Source organism: Dermacentor albipictus, chromosome 1, assembly GCF_038994185.2.
Source record: "Dermacentor albipictus isolate Rhodes 1998 colony chromosome 1, USDA_Dalb.pri_finalv2, whole genome shotgun sequence".
Classification (NCBI taxonomy): Eukaryota; Metazoa; Arthropoda; class Arachnida; order Ixodida; family Ixodidae; genus Dermacentor; species Dermacentor albipictus.
This window is the reverse complement of record NC_091821.1, coordinates 132,446,488-132,471,314: the sequence shown is the minus strand read 5'-3', so window position 1 is coordinate 132,471,314 and position 24,827 is coordinate 132,446,488. Positions and strand designations below refer to the sequence as shown.

At 43.2% G+C, this 24,827-nt stretch overlaps 3 protein-coding genes across 13 annotated transcripts in view; 1 reads left to right on the top strand and 2 right to left on the bottom strand.

The window, feature by feature from the left end:
- Positions 1-17,195, top strand: part of Cdc2rk (cyclin-dependent kinase 10) — a 64,451-nt gene extending 47,256 nt beyond the window's left edge. The window contains exons 13-16 of one of the 4 annotated variants that reach the window (XR_010562618.1): positions 936-988; positions 1,744-1,825; positions 3,806-4,057; positions 17,063-17,195. Coding sequence is in view for 3 of the 4 variants with exons in the window: in XM_065424541.1 (XP_065280613.1) it covers positions 936-988; positions 1,744-1,825; positions 14,818-14,845 (163 nt within the window). In the remaining variant the exon portion in view is untranslated. Of the gene's footprint in view, positions 1-935; positions 989-1,743; positions 1,826-3,805; positions 4,058-4,894; positions 4,932-14,817; positions 14,894-17,062 lie in introns of those variants that run through there. The other 3 variants (XM_065424541.1, XM_065424542.1, XM_065424543.1) reach the window with 3 other exon arrangements.
- LOC139049936 (uncharacterized) lies at positions 6,993-14,794 on the bottom strand. Its single transcript, XM_070525832.1, has one exon. The coding sequence runs from the start codon at positions 9,751-9,753 to the stop codon at positions 7,699-7,701; it is 2,055 nt and encodes a 684-aa protein (XP_070381933.1). The 5' UTR covers positions 9,754-14,794; the 3' UTR covers positions 6,993-7,698.
- A 2,468-nt stretch (positions 17,196-19,663) lies between the features above and the next one.
- CYLD (ubiquitin carboxyl-terminal hydrolase CYLD) overlaps positions 19,664-24,827 on the bottom strand; it is a 138,644-nt gene continuing 133,480 nt past the window's right edge. For all 8 annotated transcript variants that reach the window (XM_065424527.1, XM_065424526.1, XM_065424529.1 and 5 more), the window contains one exon: positions 19,664-19,974. In XM_065424527.1, the coding sequence (XP_065280599.1) occupies positions 19,775-19,974 (200 nt within the window). In that variant the 3' untranslated portion in view covers positions 19,664-19,774. The remainder of the gene's footprint in view (positions 19,975-24,827) is intronic.

Genomic DNA, 24,827 nt, shown 5'->3' with positions numbered 1-24,827 from the left:
TACAGGAAGAAAGACAGATGCAAGTTGTGAGTGCTATGAATGACTCTGGTATAGGGGAGCTGTGCTTACTGTGCAGAGGTACCAGTCTCAGAACAAACGCATGGAGTAGCTAACTTCTCAGTAATTTCCTGTCATTCATTAAGGATATTCTGCCTTTAGGCAGCTTAATTTATTATAAATTGGGCAGCCTATTACTATTTGGACTCTTGGCATGTTTGTATTTCTTTAAAACAATGTGTGGTGTTATAGTATTACACTTTACTGTTTCAACGAGCACAGCACTGTACTAGTATCTGGTGACTGGCTGTTCTTCTGTTTCGTTGCTGTCATTGTGATGGTGTGGCAGGTACAATCACCTTTCAGTTGTTTTTCATTCACATGTTCACCAGTTGACTGGACAAACAGTTCTGAACGGCATTGCATATATCAAATGGTACAATTAAGGCCTTTTATCAAATAAAACAAGTAAGGCCCTTTTTTTTCTACAGAAGACTACACAATTCTTGTTATTGTTTAGAAATAAAAAAATGATTGTTGTTTGTATTCAATCCTTGGGGAAATTCACTATTTTCGCTGTTCACTTGTGTATTCAGTTCATTCGTGATTCACCCATCATGATAAATGCTTGCATGAGGTGATGTCCAAGTAAATTACTGAAACAACACAGCCATTTCTCAGAGCGAAAGATACATGTACCATGTCTTGTCCTCATTGATTTGTCCTTTTATTGCATTAGTTTGTGCAGATATGTATAAAGGAACCTCCCATTGCATCATGTGAAGACTTGTTAAACATGTGCAATATTGCATGTTGTTCAATAAGAGCAGGAGTGTTTACATGAGTTCTGAAATTGGAAGGGACACTAAATCTTTTCTGAGTGTGAGCATTGCCTTGTTCTATTTCATTTGTTTTTCCATTCTCTCTTTTCTACACAGAGCCACTGCAGAGGAGTCGCTCCAAAGTTCCTACTTCTCTGAACCTCCCTTGCGTAAGCCCGGTTTGATTGTTCATTTGACATGGCATGTGTGATCATGCACACTAGGCTACGGTATGCGATGAACAAATCTTGAAATAAGCAGTTTAGTTTATAATAGTTGTGTAACGTGCCAAGAAATAGTTTAAGACTTCGAAGGGTTCGGAGCGTGCTGCGTGCATGTACGCTTGTACACATGGTGCAGTGCCATCACGTGGAACTCGTAATGTGGTGTGCGTTTCTTTCTCGTGTCCTCGTTTTTTTGCGCAGTTAAAAGAAACGTCTAAAAACTAGCAACCCCGTTTTATCACTCTTCTTTTTCTTTCTGCAGGATCATACTTTTCAAATTGTTGTGACTGGTAACGTGACATGAAATTGTAAATGGTTTATTTTACCATAGAACATATAATGAAGTTGATGGCGTCATAGTTTTCATTGTTATATCCGTTGTTCAAAGTGGTATATTTATAAATAGATTTGACGATACATACTGAACAAAGCTGTGATGCCCTTTTGACAAACCATTGTAACCCCCCCCCCCCCCCCCCGTTATCTCTGTATTTTGTGCTCCCCTCTTGTGATAGCCCTTCAGGGCTGCAGTACAATGGCTGCAGTTAAAGTTAAATGCCTACACACTTTGACCTTCTTTGTAGTTCAGTGTATGTAGTATATCTGAGAAAATTGTAACAGTGTTGCTGCATTTCTTAAGCACTTTTTGTTTTTCAGAATTTTTGCATTGAATTAAAATTCTCATTATTTTTACTCTTCAGCTTGTGAAGCAGAACTTATGCCTTCGTTCCCACAGCATCGGAACTTGAAACGGTCTTCAGTGGGGAACCTTTCAGAAGAAATGTAAGCATACTGAATTTTGTACAGAACTTGTCTGTCATCAGATTAATTTTTAGATATCACTGCCAACACAAGCCTCACACAGCCAACTGTGATGAGACATGTAGTTAGGTCCCTACTCTGTGGCATACAAGGGACTCCAGAGTGACTCCATCAACTTATCACTTACGGGCCCCTAGCATTAAGTCAGTGAATTTTTAAAAATTTTTTTAAGGCATCACGCATATTGTGAATACCTATGTGAGAGTCATGCTTAAAGGCTCCAAAAATAGACTTTTGGAAGCGTGGCTGGAGAAGAATATTGCTGAGCAAAATGTGGCACAAGGTCTCGGCACCTGATTTTGTTGAAGGGACACTGACACGATTTTCACAATCTTGTTCAGACATGCTGAGTCATTACAGTAGGCCCTTCTAATCATTAAGTGACACATTTCAGTGCTCCGTGTAAAGCATGTAATTTGTTATAAAGTTTTTAAAATGTCCATTGCTACCCATCACAGTGGCACTACTCCCCTAAGTTTTCAGCCACCCCATCATCGCCACATTGCGGGCACTCGTGCCATCAGCTGGGCAAGCTAGTTGATTGGCTACCCACATTGTGTCGTCAATATTTTTCCAACTTTATGGTGAACAAATACGTTGGTTAATTTGTTTCTACAAATAAGAAGGTAACAGAAAGAGAATACACCATGACAATTACGTATAAAATGTTTTACACTTGGTTACAGCAATATTAGCTGTGTGTTTGGCTGGTTGAGCTCTGTGCCACCAGGTGGCTGCACTGTACAGGCAGCTCACGTTTAAGCCTCTGCCCATCCATCAAAACGCCCAGCTCGCCTGTGTTTACCGGTGCTGCAACAGAATGCTCACAATGCATGCTGCTTGGGTATTTCTCGCTGGGAAAATGACCAGGTGGCTAGCGGAAAGGTTTGAGAGGCTTCACGTGCTAGCACCAAGACACCAGAAGTAGACGACATCATGTCACTTCATGACACAGAGCCAGCGAAGGCAGAGCTTAGCCCTGATCACTCGGCGAACGAATTGAGAAAAAACATGGCTAGGAAGAAGGGTAACTTGTAATTCTCCATAGCTCTCTTAATATGAGATGCTTCACTTAAATTGTGGTGCGAATGTTTTGCTGTAGCTGTACCCTATGTGTCTCCAAGAATATTCTAAATAGTTTAAAGGATCCTTTAAATGCTGGAGGTACAGTTCAAACAAAGCATAACAAAGTTGTACTTGCAACAGAAAACTTTGTTGCATTGCAAATTTTGTTACTTGAAGCTACCATGCTTTAGCAGGAAAAAATCATTTCGCATGTTTCTAGAACAATCCTAGTGGATAGCATCCTTCTGTAAGCATTTAAACAAACTTAAACAAGAAACTCAGCTAATATTTGTGGGATCAAAAGCACTGGCGCATACTGTAGAGATTGTGCTGAGAGCAAAGCTTCCTTGCAGACAGTGCCGACTGCTAACGGTCACCATCACATGATGCCATGTCTTATTCATCTCCATCATTATGTTTGCCAATACTCTTAAAAGACTAAAGAGCATTTCAACTTTCACATGGAAGCCTTGTTCACTTGGTTTTCAAGCCTTCTAGTTTAATGAACAAGGTTTTCATGTGGAAGCCGAAATGGAAATGTCCTAACTCTTTAACCACACCACCACTCTAGTTCGCATTCTGCGTTATTTTTCTTTTATGCATAGTGTTCTATAGAACTAAATAAGGCAGTGAAAAAAAGTTGGTGTTGTGGTTTGACTGTGCAGCAGAGTGCAGTAAAACCTCGTTTATATGTAGTTGGCTGGGAATGTGGATCAGGTATGCACTAAGCATTGTACTAATTAACCAACTATGGCAAATGAGCAACTATAGACTTACCAGCCAAAAAAACATGTTAATTATCACTCAGACACATGTTGACAAGTTTTATTTGCAAGCAGGCAGCAATAGACCTGTGATTTTCACTTGCTGCCGTAGCGGCCTTGCAGCAACGACGGCATCGTCAAACTCAGCAAGGCCTCGAGCCAGTTTCTCCATCAGTCCCCACTTCTCTGCGAATGCCCTCATGACGATCAACACACTAGCTGCATCGGATGCGGAAGCGCCATCATCTACGTCGTCATCCATGATGACGATGATGTGGAAGTGCTAGAAGCTATAGGAGCAAGAAACACGTCATGGCTACCATGTTTTGATGTCACTATCAGTGGCGACTGCAGTCTGGGAAAGGTCTGTGTGCCACAATTTCACTATCTATGGTCTGCGTGCACAACATTTCGCCGATGCCACGCTTGTACATGCCTAAAAGTGAAGTACATACTATGCACTAACCCTTTGGCATGCACTAAGCAATTATGGCTTAAGTGGTCAGCCAATACGGTAGGTTCAATGGTGACGAAGCAGGATTCATTGGAAATATATTTAAACTGGAATTACTGATTAAGCGGGTGCATATTAATCAGGTTTTACTGTACACTGTGCTTAGTTATTCTGTTGGAGAGGGAGGTAGCTGCTTCAAGATGAGGGTATAGAAGAGGAACTAAAGACGGCTAATTCTATTGGTGATTTAACCACAGGAGGTGTAAAAAATGGTTGCCAGTTTTGCTCAAAGAGCAAACATTAAAAGTGATAGCAAGGTTTAGCATTGCGCTGGAACTTCTTGGATGAAAGCTTCCTGCCCATTCCACAGCTTCACAGAAGAAATGGCAGTGTTTGTGCGCACAACGTTCAAACCAGCAGTGAAATTTGGAATGCTGAATTGGCTCAGCTGCAGATGCTGATTGAGATGAGTGCAATGGTGCATCTACTTGGCTTTGTCGTCTTTTGCAGCCAAACAGTGCTCCAGGTCTCCTTTTTTCCCCGCATCTCCTCACCTTCTCCTTTTTTCCTGCACATCTTGTTGGTTTGGAATGATGTCATTGCCTCTTTCGAAACTTCGACGGGAAGCTTTATGCTCTCTACTTTCTACCTCGCATTCCTTCATTTATCGGCTATCTACGACAAAATTTTGCCTGCGAGGTAGCCAAAGATGCTCTCACATTTCGTATGAGAAAATTAATCTTGCAGGGCAGCAGAGATCACTTCCTGACATAGGCAACGAAGATGGCAATCCGAAAAGACAACATTGCCGGTTTAGGCAGGGTGGCCAGATGAAAGGACAGTAAGCATACAGCCATCTGAAAATAAGCCTGAATGAATGCTGTCATGTTCAAGAATAAGTTTAAAAAAAAGTCTTCTTTAAAGCCCCATAGAAATGCATGCATCTGCTACCTCATTTTAATAAAGTAAAACTATCCTACTAAAGGGATACTAAAGTGAACCTATACCTGTCCACATTAGCTGCACAGAAAGTTGAAATGTGCCGTTTGCTGCAGAGAGGATGTGGCTGTGAACCAGGGTTCTCCCCAGAAATTTTCGAGGGGTGGACATCTTGGGACCAGGAGGGTGGAAGTTATGCAACTAATCATCTCTCTCTCTTTTGTTTCTCCGCACAACCTTCTGCCATCTTTAATTGTAGTCACCAATTTTGTATTTTGTATGCATTAACTAAACTAACACAAGCCTGCAAAGCATTCTACCGCATTCGCCAAACTTCGCCTGGACGAAATAATGCACAGCTCTCTGCTGTGAGAATGCACGCAAAACAAGTGCCAGCGACTCAAATCTGCACCTATAAGAGCACTTTCATGTCCAAGTGGCAGCAGTAATGAATGCAGAGACTAATTTTTTTACACTTTTCTTGCACTCCTCTTGCTTTTATCTTTGCATGACAAAATCCGATGCTGCGGCTATCTGAAGCTCAGATCCCTCTTTTTTACAATGGTTCCCATATGGCAGCATTGCGTTAAAGGAAAGTTGAACAGGTCGCACAATGCAGGGACCTCCCGACACCTGATTTTCTAGCCAATTTTTGTCAACAAAAATTTGTTTTTATCAATTCTACATCACTTTTCTTTCTCATATTTCCCCATGTGATAAAGAATCTACCGAGACTCGCACGAAAAACAATTGGAAATTTCGGCTGGTCGACCAGCACAGTGGGCAGTAAACTGGAGCTGTGGGCCACATTTTCACCAGCACTCACCATTGGGAGTACCCTGCTGTGGACTATATATTTGTGGCAGCCACACAACAATGTAGCCAATCAGCATTGGTTGCCATAGCTACGCTGCGGCTGTCGCTAGCTACATTCCTGCCAGCTCGCATTGCCAGCGCTAACTGATCAATCTACAATGCATCACTGATTGAGGGGTATGAAAATTGCGAGGGACCTCACCAACTTGTGCAAGACTTGACCATGTCATGTCAGGTGGCGGCAATACTTTAATCAAGTTTGGCCTCCTCTCACACTCCACTGGAGGCTGGTACACTGCTACGGCATTTTTGCCACCAGTGCAGCATGGCAGATTCTTTCGCTGTCCGGCAGGCATGTATCATGTGCCTTAGCGTGCATGCCACAGAGCGCTCTCTGCATACATAAAGGTACAGCCACCATATTACAAAAATGTGTACAAAGCTGCTCACGTTGAAACACACCAGGGCCTCTTCATTTACGGCATTCGGGAAGCCTGCTAGCTGCCAGATATGACACCAAGAAATTCAAGGGGAAAATCTGATGGTCACTTTTGCTGGGAACCTGAGGCAACCAAATCTGTTTAGGGTGGAAGGAAGTGGTTGCTTGGCTGGCAGCAGCATTCCATGCTCAGAAGCATGCTCCTTTGAACTACCCACTCACTGTAATGTCACTTTTAGCCTTGCTAGCCACGCTAGCCTTGCTTTCTGAATGCAGTGAGAAGGCTACACAGGCATTCGTCTGAATTTTTAGCTCTTTTCATGGCATATATAAGTGTAATTCTGCGCAGAAACTATGAACATGCAATCTACACACTGCATTTAGCTGGTTATAATACCCACACCTGGTGAGTGGCCCTTTAAATTTTCTGCACTGCCCTCATGACATCATAGGTTTTGACAGTGTCTGTTTTTGAACTATCGTAGTTAATTATTTATCGATAAACAAGGACTTGTCTTCTAAAGGAACCAGACACTCAACCAAGCACTTTATAAACCTTCTCTGCACAAAAACAGCCTTAACATGCAAAAGTATGTTGAACTCCAGGATGTCATTCTACAAGGGTTGTCCATAAAATAAGGTATGCAATGATTTTTCACAATGAAAAAGAGGTTTATTGGCATTGAATAATACATTTTTGGAAAGCTTAGACTTTCCCCTATTTTTCGACATCAGCGCTGTTGAGATCAATGCATCTTCTTTATGCCTGAATCGTAGAACTTTCCCGCCGCGCCATGAAGGTAGCTTAAGGGGGGATGTGGGGATGAAAACTAACTTTTTTATTTATAAGCCGATTCTGATGAAATTTTGCACAGGTGTTACTACTATCACATAAACAAAACTGTGAAAATATGGCTGCAATATCTCAAGTACTTTTTTGTTTACAAAAATTTCTGTTTACAAAAGCTGTTAATTTTTGCAAAATGCCTGCACACCTGTATATTGATGCTAGGAGTTCAAGCAAACATTGATAGCACTCCTACATGTATTCTCCACACAATGACATTCCTGTAATTTTTTTAACCTAACAGAATGTTTTTATATTCTTATTCTTTGGCAGCTACTCCAGCTGCATGAAAATCTCGACTGTGAAAACAAAAGATAACAAATTATTGAAGCAACTATTTTGAAAACAAGACATGTCATTGTGTGCAGTGATGCACAATGAGCGTAACAAAACAAACGGTGTAAAAATATTCATAATAGTGGCTGAGATATTGGCTTTGCAAGTTGACCTTGGTGGTAGAAAAAAGTTTTGAGAAAAAGGTGTTTGAAGTTTTAGGCCATGTTTATTCGACTAAAAACCACCGGCCTTGTAGTTGCAGGTGTCAGGTTCATCTCTCGGCTTCTTGAATCTTGTATGCTTTCCTTCATGGGCTTTCTGTGCCCTCTTCCTGCGCAAGGCATCTTTTTCGGCCGCTCGACGGAGTCCATGTCCAGCAGGTTTCACGCCAAGCGAGGTGCAAAACTCCGTATAAGCTCGAAGGGTGCCACTGTTGAAGCGACACACTGCCTCACTTACGGCCGTCTCTACAGCAATCAGGGAAGCATTTTTATCCTTTGGCATGATTGACCAAATCACGGAGTGCAGGCTTTCTGCTGCATTTTGAGTTTTTTTTCCTTTGCAACGTTCCAGCAACTGAGGCTCAGAGAGACGCTGGAAAACTGGCAACATGGCCTCAGCTACATGCGGTTTCAACCTGTACTTGTGAGCAGGCTGCGGTTCCTCTTTTGCTTCTGCTGCTCGATGCCTACACCAACTTGTCGGGCCCGCAGGACAGAGCTCGTGGTGCGGTTCTTCATCTGTAGAAGTGACGTGATGAAACGTTGCCATGACTGCTCTCTCCATGTCCTTCACATCCTCGCTCCCTCTCAAGGCCATTCCGTAATAGCTTGTCAGCCTCTTTATGAGGTCTTGTGTCAGGCCCCCTCGGCCACCAAGTGGTTGGTCTCTACTGCTCTTAGTGACCAAAGTGCGCAAGCTTGTCCCCATCCTTTTTTCAACGTGATTTACACAGTCCTCTTTAGAGAACTGGATAAACCCGTAGGTTTGGTCCTCACAAAGCGCCAAGTACGTCCGGCTGTCCCCATCGCACACAATATTGGTGTAACGCAGATCATTCTTTGTCAAGGAGCGACGAAAGAGCTCAAGTGCCGCCTCCACCTCCATCCTGCCGGATTTCACGTCCGTGTTCTTCTGGCATTGATGCGCCTGCCTCCACACATCATAGTCACTGTCACCTGGCTTTGGCCCCAACATGCACCCATGGCAGTAGTTCGAGAGGACTACAAAGTCCAGCACCAAGCCACTGTAAAATTCAATCACAGCCCCTACACCAATGTGGCTACTATGACCCCGGGTCATCCACGTGCCATCATAAATGACTGTGATGTTCTTATGGAATGTTGGGTCCATTTCGTTGTAGACTCTCTTGACAGCTGTTACAGCATCAGCGCACACGTTTGTTGCAGTTTTGCTTGCAGCAGACCTGAATTTAGCTTTCAGGTGCCCCTGAAATGTCTTTTGATGAAGCCCCCTGTACGAAACGTTCATCACAGACCAAAAGTCTGTAAGGGCAGTGGCACCTTTCCCTATGCTCTTGATTGCTTGCATGGACCTCAGGTTCACCTCAAAGGCCCGGCTTCCTTCTTCTCTTGGTGACGACCACTGTGTTTCCGAAGCACCGCAAGCTGAGCAACGTAAAACCATCTTCACGGCAAGGCCAAGCCTGGTTTCCGGCACTACCGCTATCCCCGGCTCGAAGCACTGATGGCACAGTGTTTTGCTGACAAGCGCATTCACAGCGGCAACTTGCACAAGTAAAAACTCGCTCGAGTCCGTCGCCACCGAGCATGCTCCTCCAGCCGTCAACCCCATCTTCCGTTCGGTTGCCGGCACAGAACCAAGTGACGCGCGAACAGTGGCAGCGGTCATATTCAACTCCTCCGACAAGATGAATTGTGGCTCAAGATGTGACTGTATGGTGCGGCCGTTGCTGATGCACGGTTCGTCTTCACGGCCGGCAGACGCACGCGCTTGGGCCGCACTTTCGTCGTCCATCTCGGCGACGGCGGCGGCACAATCGGGGTACGTCGCGGAGCATTCACAGGACGTCGAAGGCACGAAAGCATCGGGAAAGGTCGTTATCAGTTCGGTATTGCCACCACTGGAACGCAAGGCTGTAACAGCCCGCGAACTGCGCGGCAATGCGTCGACAGTCTCTGTTGCAAGCTCGTGCGCGGACGCATCACCGCTAGGCCTACTTATCGTTCGGCTGTTCGCTGGCTTGCGCTTGCGGCTGCCGAAGCGGTGCTTGGTAGCGAATTTCGTCGTCCACGTCCGCCCAGTCATGGTCGAAGCCAGAAAATGAAATAAAAACTCAAATCCGAATAAAGCGATGAAGCGGCGGCGTGCCCCGAGTATCCAACGCGTATACAAAGAGGCAGCGGCCAGCGCGCGAAGAAACGGGAGAAGCAGACGCCGCAGCAGCTCCCTTCCAGATTCGGCCAATGGGGCGCCTCGTAGAACGCACGTGACGAAGCAAGCCAATCGGCGGCCGCGACAAGCAACTCCGCGACCTTCAGACTTTTTGCTTTTTTATGCTTGCCCTTCTCTCTCCCAGGAAATGAAAGAGAGGAGTCAAAAGGCGAAGAGGCGCGCTTTTCAACGGTACCAGCATGGCCGCGCCGCGTACTGCCGTTCCGGAGCTAGGGACGCTCGAAAACCGCGACTTTTCCACCGATTTTCACGAAATTTTCGCTGTATTGCCTTACGTATATATTTATTTATGGTACTTAGCAGTCGTTTTCAGCGGAAATACTTGAAAATATTATAGAAAAGGGGTCTAAGATTCGAAATCTGCAACTTTCTAAAAAGTGGTTTTTTGGTCGTTTTTCCCGAGTTGATCCCCGCGTCCCCCCTTAAAACCTCTTTTTCAGCTCCTCTCCGGTTCTGAAATGCGTCCCACCCAGGTGTTCCTCCAATTCAGAGAAGAGATGGTAGTCACTTGGGGTTATGTCTGGGCTGTAGGGCAAGTGTATGACAGTATCCCATCCAAATTTGTTGGTGAGATCATTTGTTACATGGGCGATGTGCGGACGAGCATTGTCCTGATGGAAATGCACTCCTTTCGTGAGCATGCCTCTCCTTTTGTGTTGAATCACATGGCAAAGGTTCTGCAACGTCTCACAGTAGCGGTCCACATTGGTTGTTGTACCAGCAGGCATGAATTCGCACAACAATAACCCCTTCCTGTCCCAAAAGACGCTCGCCATCACTCTGCTGGCAGGCAGTGTTTGTTTGAGCTCCCACAGCTTCAGCGACTCTGGATGTTTCCACTGACAGGATTGTTGTTTCGTTTCCGGTGTCACGTAGTATACCCAGGTCTCGTCTCCAGTGGTAATAGAGTCCATGAATTCCTCATCACCAGTTTCATAGGCCTGAAGGAATTCGCGGACCGCTTCAACACGTTGCCATTTGTGGTCTTCTATAAGCATCCTCGGGACCTACCTTGCACAAACCTTGCATACCCTAAATGGTTTGTCAAAATTTTCTCAATGTAGCTCTTGCTGACATCGGAGATCATCTCACAGAGCTCCCGAACTGTCACCCTTCATTCTTTCAGCATTGTTTCTTCCACTTTGGCAATCGTTTTGTCCGGAACCGATGGCTGTCTAAAACGCTGTTCATCATGGACGTCTGTACGTCCGTCTTTGAATTCTCTGCACCATTTGCGCATGTGTTGTACGTTCATACACTTTTCCCCGTAGACTTCACACAGTTGGAATTGAATGTCCACCGGCGCAGTGTTTTTTTCACACAAAAAAACGAATCACTGTGTAATTCGCACCTGGCGGCAGAAGCAAGTGGAAGCTCCATCTCTAATGGCTGCCAAGCCAAGACAGCACCGCAGACAGCTCGCTGTGGTGGGGACTGGGAGAGGGGGACCAAACCACGCGCAAGTGTTGCTGGATCCCACGTAACAGCATTCCTTGTGACTTCAACTCCTTGGGAACCTTATTTTACCGACAACCCTCGTAACATATTGTCACTCCAGTTCAGACGCAAAAATTCAGTAAGAGAAACTTAGCCCTTCGTTTCCTGGCTTCATAATTTTTGTCAAATAAATGCAGATAGTTGAAAGAATTGTTCATGAAATTTCAAACTGATTTAATGTTGCTCTTTAGTGGTCTATTTCACACACTTCAAGCTACACACATCGCATGCCGTACTCTGGTTGGCAGTTTATATTTCGACCCATTGCATGAAGAATGCATTGCTTTTTATGGAAGAATGAGAAATTGCACAGGACATGATGACAACAATCAACAATAAATCAGCAAGCAAGTTACACATTTTTACCAGGTATCTTGAAGTACGTGATGACAAAAGTGTCAATGGTTGCAAGATTCTGCACAAGGTTCTGCATCTTCCTTTTGCAGCAGAGCATGCACAAATAACAGAAACCAAGCTGTTCACTCATTTGGTATGATTGCTCCTCTTTGTTGCAAGGAAAACTACAGTCATCAATCGATTTTTTCGAACTATGAGCAGCGACTACCTAATTGGCAGAAAAATTGAACAGTGCAAAAAACATTTTTGAGTAAAAAGAGTTATATTGTGATTCATTCTGCCAGTGCATTTTAGTACAGGGTTGCGTGGTTCTCCATTTCACATTCACACAAATTACACAAAGTCCAAGATCTGAAGGACATCATTATCATGCAAATTCTATGATATGGCGACCTGCATCAGTCAAGCACTCTCTTGACTGGTTTGCTGGCAGACCATACCAAAAGCTTTATAGCCACATACAATATTTATTTTTTCTGTTCCGTCATCTTAGCAAACTGCTAAGTATTGAAACATGAGCACGGATATTATTGCGGTGTAACTGAGCTCTATATGTGCTCCTAGCTCAAAATCTAAGACTCTGTGGATGAATCACACCGGTGCAATCCTCATGAGTAAATGTTGCCTTTAATGTTGCCTTTAATGTTTTATTATGTTAGCATTTCAAGAGAGCTTGATTGTAAAGGTCTCTTATAGTAAACATGGAAATTTTTAAATATAAACAAGGAGATCTTTGCAAACAAACCTGGCTGTCTATTCTTGAAAGTTGTATATTCTAGCCACTAGTATTGTTTTTAATAGTGTCTTAATTATATTATATACATACTGGACTTTCCGGACTATAGGTCACAGTTTTGTCCTTTCATTAATTTTTCTCTGTGCGTCTTATACAGTTAAACTTATGCTGTTAAACTTCTACTGTATGCCTAAACCATGCACGCTGGCATGACCAATATAAGGTTTTTTTTCTCGAGCATGCCACTCTGCAGAACCAATGCAAATGATGCTCCTATATAAAAGTTATTTAGAGGCCCACGACAGTGACCTAGCTGGCCAAAGTAGCTGAACTTTTCGACTGCGTCGGGGGATGAGGCCATCAATGGCTTCAAATGAAATGCAATAAGTGTTGGTCGAAGTTTTTTTGTGCTAGAATTTGTGGCTAGTGTAAAATGTCGTGCATTGCAAAAGTGCGCATGATCACATTTTACCATGCTAATTGAGTTAAAATAGGGGCATTATACACTGGTGCGACTTAGGTACTCATTTTTTCTTCAAAACTTGCTATAAGTGAGGGGTGGGACTTATACGAAGGTGCAATTTATAGTCTGAAATATACGGTAACTAAATCAACTTAGTGCTTGAAGTGTCACATAGAAAGTTATTGGTAGTAGTATTGAGAAACTCCTCTTTCTGCCAAGTTATGTGTTGCATGAATTGGAACAACAGGGAGCAACAAAAATAGTCTACAGCTTTTAAAATACTACTCTACAGCATAAAAGACGGGGAATGCGGGAGATGGAAATTCAAGACAATGAGCAAAACGTGAACAAGGTGAATGCTGGAGCCAACGTTTCAACAAGTGGACTTGTCTTCTTCAAGGTGACGTATGCTTTCCTCGCCACAGTAGCGTGTTACGTGTTACTGTGGCGAGGAAAGCATACGTCGCCTTGAAGTTTTGCTCATCGTCTACTCTACAGCATGTACTAGAGACTTGTTCTGATGAACCTCACTGAACTTCTGGTCTATGAACAAAATAAGCCTGAGGGTGAACTTCCCTTCTAGTATTCCACAGGTTTGTTGACTGCATCCTAGTTGAGCCTCAGGTTTGCCATCCAATTTTTTTTATTTGCTTAGTTCCATGGTCCAGTCGTCATGAAGCCTGTTTTCAGTGGCATGAATTCATGCTCATTACTGCACAACACAGTGTGGGGTGATATTCTTCAGACTTGTTGTGCTTATTGCACAACTGTAAACACTATCCATGAATAAAGTTTTTCATTGTTTTTTTAACATACACTGCAGCTTGGCACCGGGCTATAGCAAGACAGGATGATGTACAAAGCCACAAGCAAAAATGTACATGGCACTCAAATTTATTTTTAATACTTTTCCAACATATTTCAGTATGGAAAAGTTTAATGCTTTCACTACACTGCAACACAGCGCAAGCCCTTTACCTGAAGTAACTCCAAGAGGGGAAAACTGTAAACACATTTGCCACTCAACCATATCAGCTACTGCTTGGCTTTGTATAGCTCAGTATATGGGCTTTATCATGTGCTTCACACAAACTATATTACTTTTTTTTTTTACTGCCGCAGCTTCGTTTTATTCAATTCAAGCTCTTGAAGGCACTTTCGATTTTTTGCATGAAGGTTGAACAGTGCAGAGAAAAATCTTTAATTAAATAATTGACAGCACCCATTGTATTCATTGGTGCTTCGCAGTAAACATGAAAAATGGCCAGAGTTTCACTCAATTGAAGTAAAAGGTCAAGTCTTGAGTGAAATTGTAGGTTCACAGCTGCATGTAAAGGAATAAAAGTTTGCTTATGTGTTTGTGGCAGCATTGTCTAATGCCTAGGTACGTTATTTACTATGTTCAAAATGTGTTGCTGGCCCCTTTTAGTAAATTTAAGTAAAAAAATTGGGTACTTGCATGCCGTGAGCCATGAAAATATGGATTCCAAACTCCAAATTCATTTATGCTACATGATTGGAACAACCATTTTGCAGAGAGGACCTCTAAAATCCTGATGGTAGTTCATGTTTCGAAAAGTAACAGCGCTAAACAGACATGGACATCAGCAAAGAAAAACACGACACTGGCGCAACCATAAGGTGTCTGTATCCTCATGCTAAGTCTTTTAAGTTACTTATTGAATGGTAATTATATCTGTAATTTATTTTAAAGAACGAATAACGGCTTGCGTAGAAAGTCTAATCTAAAGATCCTTGTAAATGAGATCCTCGTTTTTGACAGCTAATGCAGAGTTAGGTGTTAGTGCAGGCATCTTGGCCTGCCATTTGAAGTGCCAAAACAGCGCAACACTTGTTGCTGCAGCTTGCTACGCTCTCCGGCTGGCCCGTGAACATGGCAGATGATCGTATGGCAGCAGCTAAATGACCACGGGTTTCGTGTAAGGCTTATGGCATATTGCCTTTTGATTCTGTTTTTTGTGCGTTTGTGGCTGTTGTAAATTGGTGCGATGCACAGATTGACTTGTTTAATTGCAATTTTTTAAGTTTTACAGAAAAAGCCAAATGTTTGCTAAATCTATGTTTGCAAATTTGCAAAGTGGTTGCTGTAAATTAGCATCGGGTACTCCAAGCCTTTATTGTCATGTTGCAGTGCCTTGAAGGCCGCAAAGAAAAACAATGCCCTAAGTCAGTTCACAATCTCTGCATTGCAGTGTAACATATGCAGGTGAGAAACTTCAAGGAAGGCCCTAATTGTATGAGTCTTCAGTAAACCAGATATTATGTTGCAACATTTTAGTCTGTTGAAGCCCACAAAAGTTCATTAAAAGAAAGTGGTGCTTTGTACCTAATATCAGAAATGTAGGAGAGGAGGCACAAATGTAGGCAGTGCCGTGTAGTGTGTCATCTTGTTCTTCGTCCCAAGTTTAGCACTGTTTTCATTGAAATATATACCACCTAGCTCACTAACTTGCATTATTGCAGGTGTGTTCAGCCATTTTTTGTCATATACGGATATGTAATACTTAATACTCCAATGTTCCTATCCTTTCGTGCATAGTTGCTTATGACATTGATTTCATCAGCTGAAGCTTAGTGCATTAGATTTCTGTGAGTAATAGAGTATGTTGGTCAACCCAGTGTGCTGCATTGATAGTGAATGCAAATTAAATATAGCACTAGTGGTAAGTAGCTAGATTTTCTGTCCACAGAAGAAAGCAAAAAGAGGAAGGCAAGTAGAGCAACAGGTCAGAGGTAGTGTTCAGTAATGTAAGTATATGGCCATTCAGTATCAGCGCTTTTTTTTTTGTATTCTTGTACAGAATGCAATCTAGGAAAATTCAGCATGTGGTGCATCTGTACTGGCACACATAAATGTCAATCTATTTCTGCCAGGGCATGAGAGTACTGTGGTTTTCTCTGCCCTCTCAACATAACTTGGCCATGAAAAGTCATATGTGTACACGCTGCGCTGATATTAAAGTATATTATGTACCACTTTATTTGGGATCAAACAGCAGTTCCCGTAAATGTGAAAGTCAGAACCTGGCTCACTGTCATTTGCTGTATCTTGTTGGAGAACTCATTCAAGGAACTTTTATTCTGCACAGAAACAATAAAAATTACTGGCTTTAAATGGAAATTTGATGTTCCCTGTTCCCTTTACCCAGTCTGTATATTTGTTGCTTTAATGGCTATAGTTCCAATTCTGTATTCAAGACGAACAGCAGGACCACACTCATGGTGACATGTCCCACCTACACTGTAATGTCAGAGTGCTTTACATTGGGGCACGGGTTCAAATTTCAGCCAGCTTCAAGGCCACATACCTAATACATGGGTGCCTGGAGCTGCACTGCGACTTATTGGGGGAATGAGAATATTAATAAAGCTTTGGCCTGAATTTTCATTGTTTATTTGCTAACAAACTTGATCTCTGCCGAGTAAAAAGCAATACCACCCCCTGACTGAAGTGGCCACTGTGCAACAATCATGCTCCTTGCCAATTTGTGGCTTTGAACACTCTGGAGTGGAGGAGTGTTGCTGAAGTAAAGGAACTATTTTATTCAAGGAGGTGATGCTACCCTCAGTGGAAATGAGAAAATTTGAGTCAGGGCACTGTAGTGAATACTGAGAGCAATTTCTTGAGGTAGTGAAAATGTCTATAGACAACATATAGAAAATTCGCAATAGAAGCAGTGGAACCTCTATGAAGGAATGGGGTACAGTGCTGCAATTCATTGGAAAGCTCTTTAAACAGTATCCAATAGCAGGACTATCCTCTAAAGCACGTCTTCTAAGTCAACAACTATTGAAGTCATATGCATTTTAGGAACATTCCACACTTTACCATTTGTAAATTTACAATAATAAAAAGTAGCTGTTGCTTACACAGTAAAGGCAGCGCCATGACTCATAAAAGCATAAAACAAATCTTGCAAATGAACATATTCAGTTTATGGGGAACCCAAAACTGGTAAATTACGTCTAGTATGAACAAATTCTGGCAGATCACCTTTCACATGTGATTATGGTGCCTGTCCTAAGTGAGAAGTGCAGTGTACACGTGTTTCATGTGCAGGTATGTTTTTGATTGTTTCTTTCCACAGAAAGAAGACGACAAAGCTCATCTAGGAGTGTTGGTCTGTGGAACATTCCCAGAAACTGCAAGCACAAAGGTTCAGCACAGAATTTAATTGTTTCTCATCTCAACAACGTTCATTAAAAAAAAAAATCACCTCAGTTTTAGTGTGCCTGCTTCATTCACTCTTACATCACTGCAGTGAAATGGATGAATAAATGCATGCAAATATCTTTATAGTCTAGCATAAGGGGGGAGGCTACCCCAGAGACTGAACTTTTATTTCTTTAAGATATCCGGTTGAAACTTTCAGGGTACGTTCACACTGTCAAACTATGAGGAAATGCAATGAAGCTGTGTTTGTTAAATTAGGTGGTTCATGTGTATGCCTGAGGAAGAGCCTGGAGAAATCCCACGACATCGTAGGAAGCTGAAATTCACTCTGATGATCCCCCCGATATCCCAGGGGGCTACAAAGCCTTTTTTTTTTCCCCCTCCAAAAATTTCTAACACAACTTTGAATTTGATGTAGCCAGTAATGCCCACATCAAAAATTAGTTGCGTATGTGAATTAACTGCACCAGCTTTAAAAAAAAAGCTTGTTACGCCCTGGCAAAGTCATTCAGGAACAGAATTTTTTTAAAAGCAGAACACAAACCTGAAGAGCGTTTCTTGAAGTATCACCTTCCCCAGCACCACTACTACAAAAAAAATCCATTCTGAGAAAACGGGCCTTAAGTTGAACACATCTTTTTTATTGGAAAGCTCCTGCGGGGCTTCTAATTAGCTCTTGCGGCTCCAGGCACACTCAATGTGTCGGATTCTCGACTGCTGACAGCGCATTTCCGCCGCTGCGTCTACGTAGTCTGCACTCGCTGCGGAAGATTGGAAGTTCGATGCTCATACAAGTCGCATATCGCACTTTCGCGCACTGAACATCTGCCCTGTGTTGGGCTTCGTTGTCGGCATCACGTGCAACAAATAACTAGCGAAAAAAAAAATAAAGCAGAGAAAATAATCTAATGCTATCTTCGGCTGGTCGCTTCCATCCCCCGAAGCAGAGGCGGGCAGATCCGGCGTTCCCCGAGCTCAGAGGTAGAGGACAAGCGCGCAAGCCAAACGTGCAACTCGCTCTCGGAGGAGGCAATGGCAGATGCTAAACCACGTGACTACTACCAACGTCCGATGTTTCGCTTATCGAAAGCTCCCGGCGCTGCCGGGAAAACCGGCGGACGCGCCGGCGGGACGAGCGTTCGTCGCAGTGGCCTAGGTTGCCTAGGTTACGGTGGGCCGTCGCCAACAGCAGCGACGCGGCTCTGCGATGACGTTTCAATTTCGACGACTGCTCCGACGACATGGCTCGGAGCGCCTCGGAGCGCTCGAAGGTGGAGGAGAGCAATCGAGAAGAACCAGCCGAACGCAGGGCGGGCACCCTCTTTCAACCAGCCGAAGACAACGCCGCTCGCGAGAGCGCTCCAGAGCGCTCAGAAACGACCAGTCGAAGATGGCATAAATGATAGTGCAAGATGAGTGGCTCGCAAGCAGACGTAGGGGGTTTAAGCGGACGGAGCAAGAGGCAACAACGACGCGGGCGCGGCCGCGCCAATGGCAGCCGCCGCCAATGGCAGGCGCGCTTTAGCTCGTGGGATTTGAATTCGCTGCTCCGGCCAATCAGCGCTCATCGCATCGTCAACCACGCCGACGATGCCATTTTGCAAGGCGGCAAAACAGAGACTAAGAATTCACGGTCAAAACGACACCAGGTGGCGCGGGCAGTCCATCGAGCTTATTGAAGGTGAGGTCGAGTTTGGCAGGGTGCAAATGAACGATGTATTTCTGGCCCAAAGTATGATCACATGTCGTCACCTTGTCATATATTTCTATATCCCCCCCGCCATGTCTCCTTGTATATAAGTGCGTTGTTTAACAGTATTGAACAGTTGGTAGTTTGCACTACGTACGTCCGTCCACGTCCTGTCCTTCACGTTCGTCACTGTAACACGAAGCGCAATATAACCATGAGCGTCCACCAACTAGCCCCGTTCATCGCTTTGCTAAATAGTGTCATTTCTAGTGCATTATAACCAGAATTTTAATTGAAAACTAATATACTGATGGTCATTCTCAAGTTAGCCAACAGGACTTTCACAAAAACATTTCCCCACTGTTAAAACATAGAAACCTACTTGATAATAATGAACTTCTAGATTGAGTTCTTCATTACAAAAAAGTATGATTCCATTAAAATTGGGCTCGACTGTAGTGCTTTGCCCCAGCGAAGGAAAAATAGTCAACTGAGACACCTGTCTTAAGCGGTTAATTTCTGTAATGAATTAAAAACACAGTAGACCACATTATTTGAATGAACCAAAGATATGTAAGTTACTGAAGTTGTAGAAGACACTACAAAAGTCTAAAAACAAAAGCACTCATGGTAGCATATCAATGTGGGGAGGGTGAATATGGCAGTTCAGCAGAACAGTTTGTTCACAAGCTAGATGCCTTGTTACAAAGTGCAGTGCTTTTTGCATAACAGGGTTCTGCTTTCATGATATGCATGTTTTGTGATGTGTAGAAAGCAGTGTAAAACGATAAATGACAGTCCGGAGACTGAAAAATGAGACTTGGAGCAGTTTTAAAATCATTTAATAGTTACGATATTGAATCATTCAACTCTTCACAATGCACAAACATGCCTCTTGCACGCGACTGCTGTTGTCTGAAGCCTAACCAGTATGCATCATTTGTACTTTTTAGCAAATTCGTCCTCATACATGCACAAGTAGGCATCACAAAGCAACCTGCGTGTCATGCCAGGAAGTATCTTGCTCTTATCAGGCCGAGCCATATCACGTAACTTTTCTAGGCCTTTTGGTCCAAACCAGGTGTCAGCCTCCATGTAGTTATCCACTTTGGGGATGTTGTGCCCATCCTCACCTCCTGCACAGTTGGACCAGGTGCATTACAAGCAGTTTAAAAAAATAAGACTTCATCAAGGATGACAAAAGCACTCATGCCTGAATCCTTTCTCACCCAAACTATGACTGTTTTAACAGTCATTTGTTATTCTGTGCACATAATGAAAGAAAAGAAAATAAGGGAGGGGGGAGTAGACAAAACGAATGACATTTTTTTGTGCAGTTTATTGTGAAATACAATACAAACCTCAATATATCGAAGTCAGTAAAACGCGACTATTGTCTTCGTTATATTGAGATTTTTGTTACACGTACGGGGCCGCGAAATTTTCCAAATTAATGGGCAATCGGAATAAGCAAATTTGAGTGAGAAAAAAAAATTTTTGTTGGATTTGAGAGACTGCAACAAAAGATACAGTTTTATGCCGCGTCGACAATATCTTCACATCCACGGTATAAATCGAAACAAGCCACACTTGTGCATCCATTCCCTTCCCTGCCCCCACCCTTGCGGCTGATAATGTCGCCTGCAGTGGCAGGACGCTGTCATGACAAGCGCCAGCAGCGGGGAGCAAATATTTTGTCTATCACTACAGCGCCTCTCAGAAACTCGAGATGCCAGACCACCTCGGCGCGCCCATTCTTCGTACACGCAGCAGATTACCTTTAGGGCGCGTGGACTGTGTATGTGCTCAGCCACGCTGACAGTCATGCGCACCCACAGCCGCGCTAGAAAAGGAGGGATCGCGAGAGTGCTCCCCCTTTCCACTTTCCCGCGCGGAAAGGCGGTGCTTATCAAACCACCATCCTTCTGGGCTTACCTCATACGATTTAACTCTCATCCAAAGCATACATAGTGTGTGGGGCGTGATAGGATCTTATCACACTTGGATCTCGTACGGAACATGATGCTGCTCTGCATCATCAGACACTCTTGGTCACACAGCACGTGATTTGAGAGGTGCGTTCACAAGCAGCAGCTTGTAATTCAACCATTTAAACATCAGCGTCAGCAGAAGTTTCTATTTATTGTCTCGGTATTGCATTGCGGCGGCAGTGAAACTTTTTTTATATTGAAATCGTGTGTAAACACCTTTTGTTGTATTGAGGTTCTAAATACATGGTGTTTTAAGGACAAGAAGTTATAAAAAGTTAAACACTTTGTTATATCAAGAATTTTACTATCTTGAAGTTTGTTATATCGATTACAATGAAGGCGCCAAATAAAACAACGAATGAAGGAAGACGACATGGGACAACCACGTAGGCCACTAAATAAATGAGCATTTATTTATTGACACAGGAATAAATAGCTGCTGCCAAGGATTAAAACAACTGCAAAGGATTGTTTTGATCCTTGGCAGCAGCTATTTAACCACGAAATAATTAAATAGGCGTTAGAAAATGCTGTCAAAATCCAGGATGTTACAGTGAACTGGTGTGGGAACTTCAAGGAGGCATCGCCACCTGTCTTTGTTATTGCGACTTTTCTGGTTTACCAAGCATCCTATCATGGCAAGAGTGGTGTTTTTGATATTGTAGAAGGGTAATTTACTAATACAGAAGAAACCATTCTTCTCTTTAGTGTCCCTTTAAGAGAGCCACACAATGTAACATCATGGCTTCACATTAAATAAATAGTAAAGAGATGTACTGGCTTAACAGGCTGCTTGATGACGCGCTAATTACACCTCTGGCCACACCTTTCTGTTTTGGATGTTCTAGCACCATTAAAACGGTGACCAAACTCATAAAATGTTAGCAGAAACAGTATACAACAAATAAAGTGAAGTAATGCACAGGAAGTTACTACGAGAAGGCTACTGTTGTGTTCCTGTTGTATCTCAACCACACTGAAGTGCTGCGAAATATCGCTGCCTTGTTAAAGTAATTGCTCTACCAAAAACATGGTTAAAGCCTGATGAATGTTAAATTATTACAATCTACAAATTTTAGGCTTGCCCTAAGCCGCGTTTACATGAATGCGACAGTGTCGCATCGCATCGCATTTCTAGCGCATCACATTCATGTAAACAGCAGTAATGCGCTAGAAAGGCGCATCGCATTAATGCGCCAGGCGAGGGTAGATTTACGGGCGCGAGTCGACTCTCGCGGAGCATGTAAACGCAGGATCGTCGCATTAGGAATGATGGGAAGGAATTGCCAAACAACATGGCGGCGGTCCCGGCTGCCCGCTTCGAATTGAATTTGGCGTTGCTTTTGTAAAATGCACTTCGTTCGCAGCAAATGAATGTGTAAACGGCTTTCGCTTAGTCTCAGGCCGCTTCGACGACAGGGTATTATGGATAACCTTGTGGTGTTTTCGAGATCGCTTCTCGTTTCGAACGAGGCGAAGCCTAATGAAAGAAACATGCGAGATGTCAGCGCTACCTATCGCTATAGTCGGAAAGTAGCCGCAACGACGACTAATGGCCTCCGAGATCCAAAAATCTCGCTGGCCAGCTAAAGCTGCAAAAAACGTGCGCTGCTTCGCGTCCGCTACACTATAGCGTATAGCGTACGCTATAAGTTGCGTACGCTAAACTAAAACTGTCTATTTCTCGGCACTCAACCACCAACGTGCACTCGGCCCACAACCGGAAACCAGTTGCACCGGAAGTCGGTTGCACTTCACTTATACGACACCATGTGGCGCTACGTTTTTGCGAGAGTTAAGGCGCTACATGTAAACGGCGTCGCATCGCCTTTCCCAAATGCGCTTGGAAATGCGATGCGCCACTGTCGCATTCATGTAAACGGGGCTCTAGGATTGGACAGTACAGAGGTGGTGGTATTGGTCTTCACGTCAGAAATTCAGTCCTATACAAAAGCTATAACCAGCTAAAGATGAACACAATGTCAAAGCTTTTGTTTACTGCCCTTTATAATGATTTCAGTATCCTGTACACAAATTGGAACTACTAAGACTACTTGCTTGGACCACATACCAATTCGTAACTTTCAGCCGGGTATATATTCCCTCCAGGTGCTGTGTGCACATTTGTGCCTGCCAAGATAGTGCATCAAAAGCAAAAGCACTGATGCAAATAGCAATATTTACAACATGTACACATTTAAATACACTTCTGATTGCACCTGTGTTGAATAATATGTATAAATTGTTTCTCATTAACCCTTTGTAACACAGTGGGACATGTGTGTCCCACTTTTTGATGTGCAGAGGGACAGTTAGGTCATTAGTTTGGTGCGGCCTTCTATCTAAAGATTTCAACACTACATGCAAGAATAGTTTTGGGAGTAAGTACTAAGTTGCGTCAAGTGTACAACAGCTAGAAAAATTTTCATTGTTTGAACACTACCTAAATTCAGCCTACAATTTGCTTGTGAGAAGAAAGTTCTCAAGATGCCCGATATGTTAGTTCTCTTTCGTGCATTTAGATTTACACCTTTAGATCATAATAAGCACCCATTTTCGTATCTTGGAGCGATAGCTAGTCCACAAAACTCGCCCTTGTCATTGGTGTTCTAAGAATAGGCAAGAAGTGTGCACAAACTTTTCGTGTACGGCTTCTGATGCCAGAGGTGTATCTACCTACAAAGATTCTCGATTAGAATTAACTGCGATCTTGAACTCTTGTTCCCTTACCCAGTTACAATTATTTTTGTCTTCTGCATATTAATCTTCGACCCCACTCTTACTGTTAAGGTGCTCAATCATTTATTGTAACTCGTCTGCAGTGTTGCTGAATAGCATTGGAGAGATTATGTCTTCTTGTCTGACCCCTTTCTTTATAGGTATATTCCTACTTTTCTTGTGGGGAATTAAAGTAACTGTGGTATCTCTGTAGACATTTTCCAAGATATTTACGTAAGCGGTCTGTACTCCTTGATTACATAATGCCTCCATGGCTGCTGTTATCTCTACTTAATCAAATGCCTTTTCGTAATCTACGAAAGCTAAATAGAGAGGCTGATTGTACTCTGCAGATTTCTCGATTACCTGATTGATGACATGGATGCGATCCATTGTAGAGTATCCCTTCCTGAAGCCTCCCTGTTCCCTTGGTTGACTAAAGTCCAGTGTTGCCCTTATTCTATTGGAGGTTATCTTGGTGAATATTTTGTATAATATTGGGAGTAAGCTAATGGGCCTATAATTTTTCAATTCTTCCAGTTTTCTGGGACCCTTACAGTCGATAGACACTGCGTATAGAGAGCCGCCAGTTTCCTAAGCATTATGTCTCCTCCACCTTTGATTAAATCGACTGTTATTGCATCTACTCCTGCCGCTCTTCCCCATTTCATGTCTTGCAAGGCCCTTCTGACCTTATTGCTAGTTAAAGGAGGAGTTTCTGTATCCTGTTCATTACTGTTTCGAATGGGGTTATCCTGAGTCCTCTGGGTGCTGTACAGGCCAGTATAAAATTCTTCTGCTGCTTTTACTATACCTTTGAGATTGCTGATGATATTACCCTGCTTATCTTTCAGTGCTTATCTCGTATGTCCTATGCCAAGTTTCCTTTTTCAGGCTGCGTTCAGGCTGCGTTCATTTCTTACGGCTTCTTCAGTGTTTCTCGTATTATAATTTCAAATATCACTTATTTTCACCTTGATCAGTTTTGACAATTCCACGAATTCTATCTTATCTCTTGAGTTCGACACTTTCATTTTTTGTCGTTTCTTCATTAGGTCCCTTGTTACTAGGAGAGCTTGGCTGCTGGTTGCCTTGGTGTCTTGCCTCCCACTTCAACTGCTGCCTCTGAAGCCAGCCTAGCTCTGGTTTCATTCATTACCTTTATGTCATCATCATCTCTCGGTTCTAAGGCTGCATATCTGTTTGCCAGTACCATTAGCAGGGAAGAAGTTTGGGTGTGTTGGTGGGATACATACAACCTGGGATACATAGCGCAAGAA

Coding starts and splice junctions, on each gene's coding strand:
- LOC139049936 (XM_070525832.1), bottom strand. CDS start 9,753: ATGACTGGGCGGACGTGGACGACGAAATTCGCTACCAAGCACCGCTTC.